Source organism: Gymnoscopelus braueri (genome assembly GCF_963280865.1).
Source record: "Gymnoscopelus braueri genome assembly, chromosome: 20".
Lineage (NCBI taxonomy): Eukaryota > Metazoa > Chordata > Actinopteri > Myctophiformes > Myctophidae > Gymnoscopelus > Gymnoscopelus braueri.
In genome coordinates, this window is record NC_137622.1 from 39,526,341 (window position 1) to 39,541,909 (window position 15,569).

Genomic DNA, 15,569 nt, shown 5'->3' on the forward strand with positions numbered 1-15,569 from the left:
AGGAAAGAATACTAACGTTTCACTGCTGTTTATCCTTCTTTAATAAATTGCGTGATATTGATTTTACAGGAAAATAATTACAAAATAAAAACTTATTTTTATCGCTGCTCTTTCTGCAGGCTGAGCGGCTGTAACCTCTCAGAGCGATGCTGTATGGAGTTGTCATCAATTCTCAGCTCCAACTGTAGTCTAATAGAATTGGACCTAAGCCAAAATGATCTGCAGGATTTGGGAATATTTCATCTCTGTATTGGACTCGGGAGTCCACACTGTACACTGGAGATCCTCAGGTCTGTATTCCTGAAAATGATCCTGGCTTAACACATGGAGTTTGCCCTGATCAGTCATCAGAAGTCATGTAGTCATGCAATTAATCCTCCACAAACATTTCTGTATTTTTACTACTGCTGTTACCTGCCAGTGAGGATGTGCCTCCGTCCTATTCCTCCTGATCAACACCCCCCTCTGACAGGCACTTCCCCAGCCGATAACAGCCACTAACACAGTGACAATGTTCGCTTCCCTCCCCCAAACACAGGCCATTGTGTTTGTGTAGATGCTCAGTTAGCTGGATGCACCACGATGGATTCAAACCCCTAGACTCTGTGATGGTGCCCTGGTACTTTACCCCTCTGCCACCTGAGCGTCCAACAGAGCCTACTATAATAATTATGCAAGCCTTGTCTACAAACTGATCAAGTATCATAATAGCAAGTATGAAACAACGCTCTCTCTCTCTGTCTCTCTCTCTCTCTGTCTCTCTCTCTCTCTCTCTCTCTCTCTCTCTGTGCGTGTGCGTGTGTGTGTGTGTGTGTGCGTACGTGCGTGTTTGTGTAGGTTGTCAGGCTGTATGGTCTCAGAGAAAGGCTGTTCTTATCTGGTCACAGCTCTGAGATCCAACCCTCATCTAAAAGTATTGGATTTAAACTACAATCACCTAGGAGAATCAAAAGACACGTTGCGCTCTGCTGGACAACTGCAGACCCTCAGGTAGGGAGAGACGTGCTGCCAGTCAGTGCAAATGTGCCTAGTTGTTAAAGAGTAGTGAAATCATACTATGATGCTGTAGTAGTATTTAATGTTTAATGGCATAAATGCATTATCTATCATTGTTTCTATTATCAAATCGAATATACAGGCATGATTTTGATTGTCTTTCACCCAGTGTTGACCATCTTGGAGAGTGCAGGCTGAAACCAGGTTGTAGGAAGTGTAAGTGTTTATTCTGTTTCAATCATGAAATCAAAGCAGCAACACATCCCACTATGTAGAACAGCTCATATAAACAGCAGCATGTGACTTTCACTTAACATAACTGTAATGTGTTTATATTAACAAAAACATGTATTATATTTCCTGAGGTTTATTACACAACACAATCTAGTTTTGGGTGAACCCTGCCTACCTACTGTACTTCTCAAAGCTTTCATCACTTCCTCTCTGAACTTAACTCTCTGGCAGAGAGCAAAGAGCACACCAAACAGAAGTGATCTAATTAAAGATAGCCTCTTTCTAACTAGAACATATTGTTCCTAAGGAAACCAAGCCAAAAAATAGTAGTATAAAAAGTACAAATTCAGTTTGACTTGGTATCTCTGTCTGTGTGCTGTGTGTGGGTGCAGACCTGCCGGTTGATCAGATTGGGAGATAACGGTTGATCAGATTGGGAGCACCTGTTGCCATTTTCCTAATTGTCATCAGTTACACACCTAAGATAATAACTTCATTCTGTCTAAAATCATTTTTTAATAATTGTTTTTATCTAGTTTTTTTTTTTTGATTGATTGACAGTCAAAATTGCACCACGGGCCGGAAGTGGCCCACGGGCCTGAGTTTGAGTATCACTGGAGAGGGACATGGGTTGATATTAACGGTCTTAACTCAAAATCTATACATCACACAGCTTAGATCTTTGGATTAAATCGGAGAGCAGACCCGTGCGAACTTGGTGATGTAAAAATAGTATCTGTAGTGTAAAAATTGCGGCCGCAGTGATTTTACGAAAACATGGGTCATTCCTCCTGTGTCCTCTCTCTCCACTAGCAAAACCCATTATCCAATATTTAGAAAACTGCAAATTAGGTAAAAATTAAGGAAAAATCTCAAGCGTGCATGTCCACAGTAAGGTGGATTTTTTTTTGTTGTGAATGGAGTTTCTAGGTGAAACATATATAGTGTGCTCGCTGCTGCTGCAGTTATCGGCAGTTGAATAAAGCTTGTTTTCACCAAAAACGCAATCTGGGAAAGGAAATCCGAGATAAATGTATTTTTATAAATCATTGCAGTGGACCAGGTGATTTCTTTTTTAAATGATGTCATTTCCAGGTCTAATCTTCTCTGGAAGTCAAAGCAGCATTCATAGGTTGAAGAAGAGCGCCCTCTAGCGCAATCACTGAAAACACCATGATGACGTAGATTTAAGTCAATGGCGGTCAAGCGTTGGATTTGAGATGACGTAATATCGAATGAAGGCAGAAAAGTCCCCAGAAATATAAAGAAAAACTAAAAGTCCATGCTTTTAGATATATTTAAGTATTCAAAAGTATCAATTATAAAGTAGATTTTATTAAAAAAAAAGAAAAATCCAGGAAAAACTGATTAATATTGAAAATAGCCAATCTACAAGCTTAATATGTGAGCTTGAAGATAATGGAAATAGGGCTTAACCACTTACAGTAAACCCTCTATTATTAGTGTTAATTATTATTAACAGACCTGAGTTACAACTCTACTTGGACCGCTTTATTTTGCCTGCCGATCTACAAGTCGTGAGCTTGTAGATCTGCTATTTTTGGCAAATGTTCTCCCCAGTATAAAGTAGGCATGCTGGGGTTCAATTGGTTAAGTAGTTCCATTCCAGGGTCCATTTGAGTACAAATAAGGGTCCATTTGGTTCCATTTGTACACATCAGATAAGCTGATGATAAGGTGTGAAACGTTGCTCCTGTTCTCCATGAATCTCTATATGCAGAATGTCCCATTTCACAAGTTTTCAAATGTATAACATTTATAAAAAAATCCTTTGAAAAAGGCAGATCTACAAGCTCACAATGCTTGTAGATCTGCTATTTTCCAATGGCCGAAATGTATATAGGGCTGAAGTGGTTATGTATGTTTTGTAATAGTAATCACAGTCTACAAAGTAACTAAAGTTTTCAAATAATTGTACTGGAGTAAAAGTGTAATATTTGCCTCTGAGATGTAGTGGAGTAGAAGTAAAACTACTGAAAATTGGAAATATTCCAGTAAGTAAAAATACCTCCAAATTGTAATTAAAGGAGGAGTTCACCCAAAAAAATTACTTATTTCTATCAATTGCACACCCTATGAAGCCTTGAATCCATGGATTCTTTTTTGTTTTTGTCGCATTCCTAAGCTAATAATTTGATTCCCGTCTCCTACCGGCTAATGTATCCGGTAGGAGACACAAAGTAGATTATTTGTGTCTCCTACCGGAAATACACACGGTCATCAAATTATTGTCTTAGGGATGCCACAAAAACAAAAATAAATACATGAAATCAAGGCTTCATGGGTAATTGATAGAAAATAAGTGATTTTTTTGGGTGAACTCCTCCTTTAAGGACAGTACTTGAGTATGTGTAGTACTTATTCTAAAATGTTGCTCATGCCATTAATTATGTCTGTCTTACACAAATGAATGACTAAGGCCCATCGAGATAAACTAGTGTGATGTGTGATAACAATATAATACATATAAGTCATTGTTGGCTTATTTTTTGGGGAACACTACCTGGAGAAAAATGCACCAGCCGCCACTGCACACGGGGCCTGTTGCCTGATTTGAGCTTCATCTTACCACGGTGCATTGCATCAGAGCCGATATGAAAGCTCACCACGTGTCTCATTGTGGTCTTATGTATCGCATAATGTTATTTGCTCGACACTATCACGCAACGAAAAATAAACCAGGTTGGCATGGCACAGACTCAGAGAGTCTTCCCTTGCAACATTTTGCTAAATCAATGGATTTCAGAACTATGAAGGGTGCACATTGACACCATGCCAGTGGTGTAAAGTAACTAAGTACATGTACTCAAGTACTGTACTTGAGTACAATTTTGAGGTATTTGTACTTTACTGGAGTATTTCCAACTTTCAGTACTTATACTTCTACTCCACTACATCTCAGAGGAAAATATTGTACTTTTGCTCCACTACAATTATTTGAAAACGTTAGTTACTAGTTACTTTGTAGGTTTTGATTATTATTACAAAACCACTTCAGCCCTATATACGTTTTGGCCATTTGAAAATAGCTGATTTACAAGCTCACAATGCGTTAAGATGCGATGCATTGTGAGCTTGTAGATCTGCTATTTTCAAAAGATTTTCATACATTTTAAACATTTTAAAACTTGTGAAATGGGACATTCTGCATAACGAGTATACTTTCTACTTTTATTACTTTAAGTACATTTTGATACCAATACTTTTGTACTTTACTCAAGTACATTTTGAATTCCAGACTTAAACTTTTAACATATTTCTACATTGCAGTATTGATACTTTTACTTAAGTGAAACATTTGAGTACATTTTCCACCACTGCACCATGCAGTGTCTGCACTGTTCCTGCGTCAGTCCATAGTTTCATAAAGCATCATTTATCTACTCATCGATCATGCAGGGGTTTCACTTGCTAAAAAGAACATATTGCTACAGTATCCATATATTGGATACAGTCCATCCTAGAATCAGAATCAGAATCAGAATCAGCTTTATTGTCACATCACAGGTTTACAGAAGTAAAAAAGTGGGTGAAATTCGTTTTTTGTGCATGGTTCCCATTGTGTCGTTATTTCCATAGAAAAGAAATGAAGAAGAGGGGGGGGGGCAAGTGGGAAAGGAGATCTAACAAGAGTATCTGAGATAAGATTTAAAGGTAGGCCTTGTATAAAGGCCTACATAAACAACCAACCTGACGGTATGAAGTGTGCGTGTGCGTGTGCGTGTGCGTGTGCGTGTGCGTGTGCATGTGCGTGTGCGTGTGTGTGCGTGCGCCCACACACGTGCGTGAGAATAGCACATCGGCACATCGGCCCCCGTCCCTTGCATCTGAACAGCGGCCGTGTTTCTCTCTGTCCCCCACTGTGCTGTTCCATACAGTAGCGATCCAGATAAATAAACATGTTTGAAAACGGTCAGGCGGCCCCGACCGTCCTGTGAGCAACTCAGGAGGGTTAAGATTGGATCTTTGAACCCTCACACTAGACGATATTTATGCCCGAGATTTGCTCCCGATCTATAGAGACACACGGCCGGAAGAGGAAGGCCTACAAATTCACGCCCACTTTTGAGACAGCGCCGCTACTCGAGGTCCGTTAGAACGATGAACTGCAGCTGCCAATGCAATCCCTATGAGAGGATATGAGAATTAGCCTACTTTTAAAATATTCCTACATTAACTGGAGACGATATTGATTTAAATAAAAATATGTTTCCAAATGTATGGAGTGTCTTTGTCAACATATCTTCTTGTTTTCTTAATAGTTGATGTGTTTCACTTTTAATTTGCCACTTTAACGAGTTACCCATAATGTTAACACAGCAGAGGCGAGACGGCAGACAGACAAGTTGTCGCATTTCAGTGACATCACCGTCTTTACGACCAGTGGCGTACCCACTGTAGAGGCAGGACAGGCGGTCGCCTGCCCAACTAAGATCTCGCTTCCCCTAAAAAAAACAAATAACCCGAAAATGTGTCGATGCGTGCTTAATGTCCTCAAAGTCACGCATCCAACAAGCTTTGAACTGAGCAGATTGGACTGTTTGTCCACCGAGTGCCGCGCTACGAGCTTGTAGATTTGCTATTTTTGAAAAATCAAGAAAATGTGTGCAAATCTTTGAATATATATATTTTAAAGCGAACATTTGTAACTCAAATCTTTGCATCTGGGGGTCCCTGGAACAAAATATTTTGAGATGGGGGTCCGCGGCCAAATACATATACATTTTGGGGTCCTTGACATGAAAAGGTTTCAGAACCACTGACATAGCAACATACGTTTTTTTCAAAAAAGCCTTAATGGGTTAAAGTACCAAAAGTAAAAACTACTCATACTACTACTACTACTCATTATGCAGAATGTCCCTCTTCACAAGTTTTCAAATGTATAAAAATCTTTTGAAAATAGCAGTATTTTCAATTTTCAGTACTTTTACTTCTACTCCACTACATCTCAGAGGCAAATATTGTACTTTTACTCCACTACAATTATCTGAAAACTTTAGTTACTAGTTACTTTGTAGATTTTGATTATATTACAAAACCAGTTAATGCCCTATATACATTTCGGCCATTTGAAAATAGCCGATCTACAAGCTCACAATGTGTCGCATCGCGAAGCATAGTGGATAGATCCCACTATCCACTTGTAGTGGAGTAAAGTATAATGTTTGCCTCTGAGATGTAGTGGACTAGACTGCGTGTTACACACACAGTCAAAAAGTATGGGGGAAAAAAAGTGACACGATGTGAGCTTGTATATTAGTCCATGAGCCAGAGCCCCAAAATTGAGCAATTATTATCGAAAGAGTGGGCAAAACCAAACCTATATTAAATTGTTCAGAGGGTCAATACGAGTAAATAAATGTATGATAACCTCACCACAGGAGCAGCTTTTTCATGGTTATCACACATTTTGTAATTTTCCCCATACGTACATGACAGGTCAAAAAATGACAAAATTTTAAAAAGAGTTATCATAATGAAACTTCCTGAGTTGATTACTTACATGAAGACAATGATTTATCGTATTACAAGTTTTCTGAAATTGTATATTTAAATATGCAAATTAGGCATTAGAAGATATGCCCAAATTTGCATAACTTTCCAGAATCAACATTGGACAAAGCCAGAGTCGACATACTTATTTCATTTTGTTAATATGTTGGAGTCAAAGGTTTTTAACAAGCGAATATTCAATATCTGGCTCAATTTTGGGGCTCTGGCTCATGGACTAAATGCCTAATTTGCATATTTAAATATACAATTTCAGAAAACTTGTAATACGATAAATCATTGTCTTCATGTAAGTAATCAACTCAGGAAGTTTCATTATGATAACTCTTTTTTAAATTTTGTCATTTTTTGACCTGTCATGTACGTATGGGGAAAATTACAAAATGTGTGATAACCATGAAAAAGCTGCTCCTGTGGTGAGGTTATCATACATTTATTTACTCGTATTGACCCTCTGAACAATTTAATATAGGTTTGGTTTTGCCCACTCTTTCGATAATAATTGCTCAATTTTGGGGCTCTGGCTCATGGACTATCTGCTTCTCATGGATTAAAGTTCTCAGTCGCCACTCATTAAGTGTGTCACTCAAAGGTTATCTTCAAGCTTGCAACGCGTCAAAGACACGTTGTAAGCTTGTAGATCTGCTATTTTCGGTTAATAGTTATTTTAAGATGAAAGAGTATTTGAAGTGGTCAAACTATATAGAATACATGTTCAATCTTCCAGAAAATCCTAATGATCTCAGATATTTCATAAAATGTCTTCAAATGGCTGCCTGGTTGTACTGTACTGCTTGATTATGAAACACAGTGCTAGTGTGGGGGGGGGGGGTCCTTTCACACTGTTTTACAGATTGCAGATTAGGAAGCCATTACAAAACCTGTGTGTGTGTGTGTGTGTGTGTGTGTGTGTGTGTGTGTGTGTGTGTGTGTGTGTGTGTGTGTGTGTTTACTCTATGTTTATACCGTATGTGTGTGTGTGTGTGTGTTTGTGCGTACGTGCATGCGTGCGTGTGTGCATGCATGCTTATTTGTTGTGAACTTGTAGATCTTATTTATTTACTTGTAGATCTGCTACTTTTGCTATTATCACTTTTGAAGAATTGTGTGTGTGTGTGTGTGTGTGTGTGTGTGTGTGTGTGTGTGTGTGTGTGTGTGTGTGTGTGTGTGTGTGTGTGTGTGTGTGTGTGTGTGTGTGTGTGTGTGTGTGTGTGTGTGTGTGTGTGTGTGTGTGTGTGTGTGTGTTCTTGCATGTGTGTACATAGTGTGTGAGTGGTGTAAAGCAACTAAGTACATTTACTCAAGTACAATTTTGAGGTACTTTTACTTTACTGGAGTATTTCCTATTTTCAATACTTCTACTTCTACTCCACTACATCTCAGAGTTAAATATTGTACTTTTACTCCACTACAATTATTTAAAAACTTTAGTTACTATTTACTTTTCAGATATAAAAAGTTATATTATAAAACATACATTAAAGGTTCTATGACATTCATTTTCACTTTTTTTATTTTTTATGTTTTTTGGGGGGTTTTATGACCTCAAATACACCTAAAAAATCTGAACTTCCCGCCCACTCTCTTCCTCGCCCCTCCCCTCCCCTATCCTTTCCTTTGGGGGGGGGGGGGGCGGAGCAGAGGCGATGATTGACAGGCAGAATCCCTCACCAGCGACACCCGCAGGCAAAGATTTCTTTTTTCATTGCAGTTGAAAAGGCTTTAGAAATGTGAGAGAAAAACACCTGCCATGGATAAATGGAGTGGATTTTTTTGTTAAAACTTTCTATACACATTTGAAGGACCATGACAAAGACTTTTAATGTGTGGTAAAACTGAACGTCATGAAACCTTTAACCACTTCAGCCCTTTTTTATACCGAGGCTATTTTCAAACATTTTAGTACTTTTATTTTTGGTACTTTAAGTACATTTTGATACCAATACTTTTGTACTCTTACTGAAGTACATTTTGAATTCCGGACTTTTACTTACTAACAGAGTATTTGTACAATTTAGTATTGATACTTTTACTTAAGTAAGAAACGTTAGTACTTTTTCCACCACTGGTGCTTTGAACTTGTAGATCTCATTTATTATATATTACTATATTTTTATTATTGTTATTATTATTATTATTATTAACCAGATTAACTCTTCGGGGTAATTATCAGTGGTGGAAAAAGTACTTTAATTCTTTGCTTATGTAAAAGTACCAATACTGCAATATAGAAATACTCCGTTACAAGTAAGTCCAAAATTCAAAATTTACTTGAGTAAAAGTACAAAAGTTTTGTCAAAATGTACTTAAAGTACCAAGAGTACTAAAATGTTTGAAAATGGCAGATCTAGAAGCTCACAACGTGTCGTGATGCGATGCGCTGTCAGCTTGTAGATCTGCTATTTTCAAACAGCCTAGGTATAAAATAGTGCTTAAGTGGTTAATGTACGTTTCATAATATCATAATTTATATCCGAAAAGTAACTAGTAACTAAATAATTCAAATAATTGTAGTGGAGTTATTTGTACAATACTTGCCTCTGAGATGTAGTGGAGTAGAAGTAAAAGTATTGGAAATTGGAAATACTCAAGTAAAGTACACATACCTCCAAATGTTACTTAAGTAAATGTACTGAGTTACTTTCCACCATTGGTAATTATACAGTAGCTGAACATTACACTGAAAATGACAGATCTACAAGCTCACAACGCATCACACCGTGATGCGTTGAGAGCTTGTAGATCTGTCATTGTCTGCCATTTTTTAAAACAGTGCTCCTACTGGTTAATAAGTTACATTTGTACATTATTATGAAGTTCTATATGATTATAAACTGGTGTTGTGTGTTGTTCTCTCATCAGATGTGTGTGAACTCACACTGGATCCAAACACAGCAAACAGAGACCTCTCTCTGTCTGAGGACAACAAGAAGGCGACATATGTGAAGGAGAGGCAACCATATCCTGACCATCCAGACAGATTTGACTCCTATAGACAGGTTCTGTGTAGAGAGAGTCTGCCTGACCGCTGTTATTGGGAGGTAGAGTGGAGTAGAAGGGTTTATATATCAGTGACACACAGAGGAATCAACTGGAGAGGAAAGGGTGTTGACTGTCTGTTAGGATCCAATGACAAATCCTGGAGTCTAGTATGTGATGATGATGACAACGATTACCGTGTCCGTCACAATGATGAGGAGACTAAACTCTCAGTCCGTCCCTCTGACTCTGTCCGTCGCTCTAACAGAGTAGCAGTGTATGTAGACTGTCCAGCTGGAAGTCTGTCTTTTTACAAAGTGTTATCTAACACACTGATACACCTACACACCTACCAGTGCACTTTCACTGAACCACTCTGTGCTGGGTTCTACTGCTGGTGGAAGGGTTCCTCAGTGTCTCTGTGTCAGATCTAGTAACGTCATGTGTCCTGGAGACACTGCTGCGCGCGCACACACACACACACACACACACGCAAGCACGCATGCACGCACGCACGCACGCGGTTATTAAGTAGCAGATCTACAAGCTCGAAACGCGGCGCAAAGCGGCATGTTTAGAGCTTCTAGATCTGCTACTTTTTATATATTTTTGAACTTGAATCCTGAAAAGTAACAGTTTTGGACGTACAAGGTTATACAGAGGATGCTGCTACCAAGGTGTCAGTGGTGTAAAGTAACTAATTACATTTACTCAAGTACTGTACTTAAGTACAATTTTGATGTATTTCTTTTACTTTACTGGAGTATTTTAATTTGTTTATACTTTTACTTCTACTCCACTACATCTCAAAGGCAAATATAGTACTTTTACTCCACTACAATTATTTGAAAACTTTAGTTACTAGTTACTTTGTAGATTTTGATTATTATTACAAAACATACATTAACCACTTCAGCCCTATATACATTTCAACCATTTGAAAATAGCAGATCTACAAGCTCACAATGAGTTGCGATGCAACACATTGTGAGCTTGTAGATCTGCTATTTTCTATAAAAATATATATATCGATGGCCAAAATGCAAAACCTCCTATGTGCAAATTTCATGATTTTCGGATTTCACTGTGGATGAGGACTATAGGCTATGCTGCACATGCTCAGTCTGTCTGCAAGATAGTCCCGCCCCTCATTTTGTCAGAAAAAGTCATTTGACTAAAACCTCCTATCTTGTTCAGTGCCAATTAGTGCTAAAATGTTGAAGCACAAAACCTCTTATCTGCACCAGAACTAGTTGAGCAGCAGACAGAGCTGAAACTTGGGAATTCTATGTTATGTAGACCGTCTAAATGTCTTTCAGTTTGTAGTCATCTATTATTTTCAAAATAAAAAAGTGTCTTCCCCTAACTAGTTAAGTATTTGTTAGTAACTCTGTCAAGTTAATTGCATTGCCTTGTTGATTGCTAATGATTAGTGTCAGGTGGTGACACTTTTATCACACCAAGAGTGTGAGTTGATAAACAAAATTTATGGTAATACTTGATACAGTACTGTAGAATGTCTTGATCTCAAAATGAGCATAAAAAAAGCATTATTTAACAAAAATTATGTTTGTTTGTAAGCCTAACTATTTCTAGGTAAAAAACTCCTATGTGCATCTATGTAGATAGGAGGTCATTTTTAGGTATAGATAGGAGGTTTTGGCATTGAACATTTTGAACTTGTGGTTAGAGGTTGTCATTGCTGCTTAAATGTGAACGTCATTCTCGTGATTTTGTATTAATTGCAGATCAAAATCACGATTTTGTATTAATTGCAGATCAAAATCACATGTGAACACTGTGGCAGCCAACAACCCTATGAAAATATTGTGGTGTGTCGGTTGGGGGGTATGAGGGTATGGGGGGGTATGAGGGTATGGAGTTATAGGGTTTGGGAGGTGTGGGTGGTGGTGGTTGGGGGGGTATGGGGTGGGGGGTGCATGAGGGTTTGGGTGGGTGGAGTTTGGGGGTTGTGGTGTGCTGGTTGGGGGCATGGGGACCGGGGGTTCTGGGAGTGGGGGTAATGGGTTGGGTGGGATTTGGGGGTATGAGGGTATGGGGTGGGATATGGTTTTGAGTTATGGGGGTTGTGAGGTGTAGGCTGGCAGTTGGGGGGTATGGGGTTTGTGGGAGTGGGGGAGTATTGCAGGTGGTGGAGTTGGGGGGTAGAGGGTATGGGGGGGATTATGTTGAGGGGGCATAGGCCAGTTAGACCGGATCATACAGGATAGGGTCTTTGTGATGCGAAAGTGTGGTCTAGCCAACACCAACTCAGGACTCCTGAAGTGGGATGGGGTTTTGAGTTAGGGAGGTGGAGAGGTGTGGGCTGGCAGTTGGGGGGGGGGGGGGGTTGTGGGAGTGGGGGGGGGTTGTGGGAGTGGGGGAGTATTGCAGGTGGTGGAGTTGGGGGTAGAGGGTATGGGGGGATTATGTTGAGGGGGGCATAGGCCAGTTAGGCCGGATCATACAGGATAGGGTCTTTGTGATGCGAAAGTGTGGTCTAGCCAACACCAACTCAGGACTCCTGAAGTGGGATGGGGTTTTGAGTTAGGGAGGTGGAGAAGTGTGGGCTGGCAGTTGGGGGGGGGGGTGTGGGAGTGGGGGAGTATTGCAGTAGGTGGAGTTGGGGGGTATAGGGTATGGGGGGGATTATGTTGAGGGGGGCATAGGCCAGTTAGGCCGGATCACACAGGATAGGGTCTTTGCGATGCGAGAGTGTGGTCTAGCCAACACCAACTCGGGACCCCTGAAGTGGGATGGGGTTTTGAGTTATGGAGGTGGAGAGGTGTGGGCTGGCAGTTGGGGGGGGGGGGGGGGGGGTTGTGGGAGTGGGGGAGTATTGCAGGTGGTGGAGTTGGGGGTAGAGGGTATGGGGGGGATTATGTTGAGGGGGGCATGGGTCAGTTAGGCCGGATCATATAGAATAGGGTCTTTGCGATGCGATATGTGAGTGTGGTCTAGCCAACACCAACTTGGGACTCCTGAATCGCTGCCCTCCACACTCTCCTATCTAGCATCAGGGTCTTGAGCTTTACAGTATTGTTGGCTAAGCTGTTACGCCGAAGTGCATCTACGTAGGTGGTGCACTTCTTGTCTCTCCTGGCTTTGCCCTGGGTTGGCTCTCATAGTGTTAGTTTGCTTGCCACTAGTTATGGGTCCCTGACGCAGTGCCCAGCCTCATCCTTCTCTCTCTGACTTTGTCTGTGACCCATAGTAGGTTCCTGTAGAGGACCACATTTCTGATGTGGTCCGTCCATGTGACTCCTAGTGCCATTCATAGCATTCTTGTGTAGACTCCATCCAAGGCCCTTTCCTGTTGTGCTGTGACGGTCCATGTCTCAGCCCCATACAGCAGTACTGACTCCACTCTAGCTATACGAACAGCCCATGTCTGATTTCCACACTCTCCTCATCCCATGCAAGGCATTCCAGTCAAGTGCCCCCCGGACCTTCAGGTCCTGTTCCATTGAAGCAGTCCAGGCCCAGGTTATTAGAAGTCCTGGACTGCCTCGAGTAGCTTGTCTCCATCATCTGAACCATCTTCTCAGGAACTCCATAGGCCCGGAGAATGTTCATCAGATTCCCCCGGTGGATGGTGCCAAAAGCCTTTTGGAAGTCATGAAGGTGATCACCACTGAAAGATTCCGCTCCTTACTCCTTCCAGTATCCTCCTCAGCACCAGTATCTGCCCGAGTTTCTCATTACAGGGTCTAAGACGGTTGAGGATCTTCCTGTTAGCCGTCTTGGCAACTTGTGAGCTCAGGCTAATGCCTTGGTGAGTTCGCCTGACTTTGGTACTGGATCGATGATCATTCTACTTTTGCTTCGGCAGCTTGTGTCATTGATGAGCTTCCAGCTCTTGCCATGTTTCTGGTTAACATGCACCTCTTTAATGTCCCTGATCTTTTGGGTCAGCTCCCGTTGTTCCAGTTGCATACACTTGATATAGCTCCTCCTTCCTCCGCTTATATTCCTCCCTCAGACCCTCTCCTTTTTGGTCAGCGACAAAGTCCCTGTGTGCTGCTCTCATCTCCTCCCTGGCTGTGGTGAGTCTAGGGTCAAGGCATCCGTCTTTCCTCCTTGCTTATAGGCTCTTTAAGACATTCAATGATCTTACATACTATTCCACTATCCACACCGGACACAAGGTTGGTGATCCAGTTGTATGAGTTAGGGGAGTTGGAGGGCATGAGGGTTTGGGTGGGTGGGGTTTGGGGGGTGTGTTGTGCTGGGGGTTGTGGGAGTGGGGGGGTATTTCAGGTGGTGGAGTTGAGGGTATAGGGGGGATTATGTCGAGGGGTGCCTGGGCCAGTTGTTTTGTAGTCCACCTAATTGTTGTTGTTTTTGGAAAAAAGCGTATACAGTCTACTAACCATTTCATCCATTGAAAATGCGCTAGCGTATACCCACGACCACGCGCATCTCGTGCAGGGAATGATTATTGTATACCTCAGAAAACAAACCTAGACCACACCACTGATGCAACTGTTTGCAGCTGTAAATGTATGTATTTACAGCCTGTACTATTTATCATTATTTAGTTATGCAATCACTTAACATCACAGTGCAAAAGCTCCTATCTGCAGAATTATCCAGGAAAAGTGGGGAAAAACCTCCTATCTGCATTTGCAATATGAGATCAGTGTAATTAACATATAATATTGTAATATAATCCAGAAATCCAGAAACGGTGAATTATGTGATGGGTATCATAAACAAATTGCATTGTGCAAAAAAGATACAACATTTTGTAGTTTTCTTTTTCATTTTCCCAACAATGTAAATTTTTCAGATAGGAGGTTTTGCGTTTTGGCCATCGATATGTTTTATACATTTGAAAACTTGTGAAATGGGACATTCTGCATAATGAGTATTTCTACTTTTGTTACTTTAAGTACATTTTGATACCAATACTTTTCTACTTTTACTCAAGTCAATTTTGAATTCTAGACATAGTATTGCTACATTGCAGTATTGATACTTTTACTTAAGTAAAAACAGAGCACTTTTTCCACCACTGCAAGGTGTTCAAGGAGTTAAACTATGCTCACTTTGTATTTTGAGGTCAGACATTCTTTTAGTTTAGCTTTGAGTTTGGGTAGAGAGTCCAGATCTTTAATGAGTTTTGGTAGTTCATTCCACATTATAGCAAAGGAGAAACACATCAAAGTAACATGGGTATAAATATACAAATGGGTTCTACAAAGAGAAAGGAAACATACATACAGAGAGAGAAGAATAAACATCAACCCCACATCCTCCTTTTATCATCATTCCACTGTTTCTATTGATTTTATTCCTTAGTCTCAGCCTTTTCTTAATGTAATGTAATGACCTATGATTGTATTGATTTATTGTGCTTATCAAAGCTATGTGTTTGGTCAAATGGTCTGTAATGACCTATGAATTCATTGTATGGGACATTGAGATGGGTTTTACAATGTTGTGCTTATTAACTCTTATGTTATAGTAACCTGTGTATCATGTGTGACATGCTTTCTAATAAACACATACTGTAAGAAAGTCACCTTGTTTTGCTTCAGTCTTTAATAATAATAATAAATCCAAATCTTTGTGTGATTGGAACCTTGTTTAACATTAACCACTTGAACCCTAGCATCTCTATTCTGATGGGAACAATAGCCGAAAATAGCAGATCTACAAGCTCACACTGCCTTGCGCTGCGAGGCGTTGTGAGGTTGTAGATCTGCTATTTTTGGCAAATAGGTTTGGTATGGGGGGGGGGGGGGGGGAAAGAGCAGACTAAATACAAGTTTTCTAAGTATTGAGAGTTTAAGTGGTTAACTGTCTGAAAATATTCATTA

At 40.3% G+C, this 15,569-nt stretch overlaps 3 protein-coding genes across 4 annotated transcripts in view; 2 read left to right on the plus strand and 1 right to left on the minus strand.

Moving 5' to 3' along the window:
• LOC308076591 (protein NLRC3-like) overlaps positions 1-10,712 on the plus strand; it is a 31,382-nt gene extending 20,670 nt beyond the window's left edge. Inside the window, exons 10-13 of the mRNA XM_080416993.1 lie at positions 120-290; positions 838-990; positions 1,166-1,212; positions 9,628-10,712. Coding sequence (XP_080273119.1) covers positions 120-290; positions 838-990; positions 1,166-1,212; positions 9,628-10,178 — 922 coding nt within the window. The 3' untranslated portion in view covers positions 10,179-10,712. The remainder of the gene's footprint in view (positions 1-119; positions 291-837; positions 991-1,165; positions 1,213-9,627) is intronic.
• The window catches only part of polr1a (RNA polymerase I subunit A), a 445,779-nt gene that overhangs the window by 245,097 nt on the left and 185,113 nt on the right, over positions 1-15,569 (minus strand). The gene's annotated exons all lie outside the window — the stretch shown is intronic.
• slbp (stem-loop histone mRNA binding protein) overlaps positions 1-15,569 on the plus strand; it is a 234,777-nt gene that overhangs the window by 125,180 nt on the left and 94,028 nt on the right. The gene's annotated exons all lie outside the window — the stretch shown is intronic.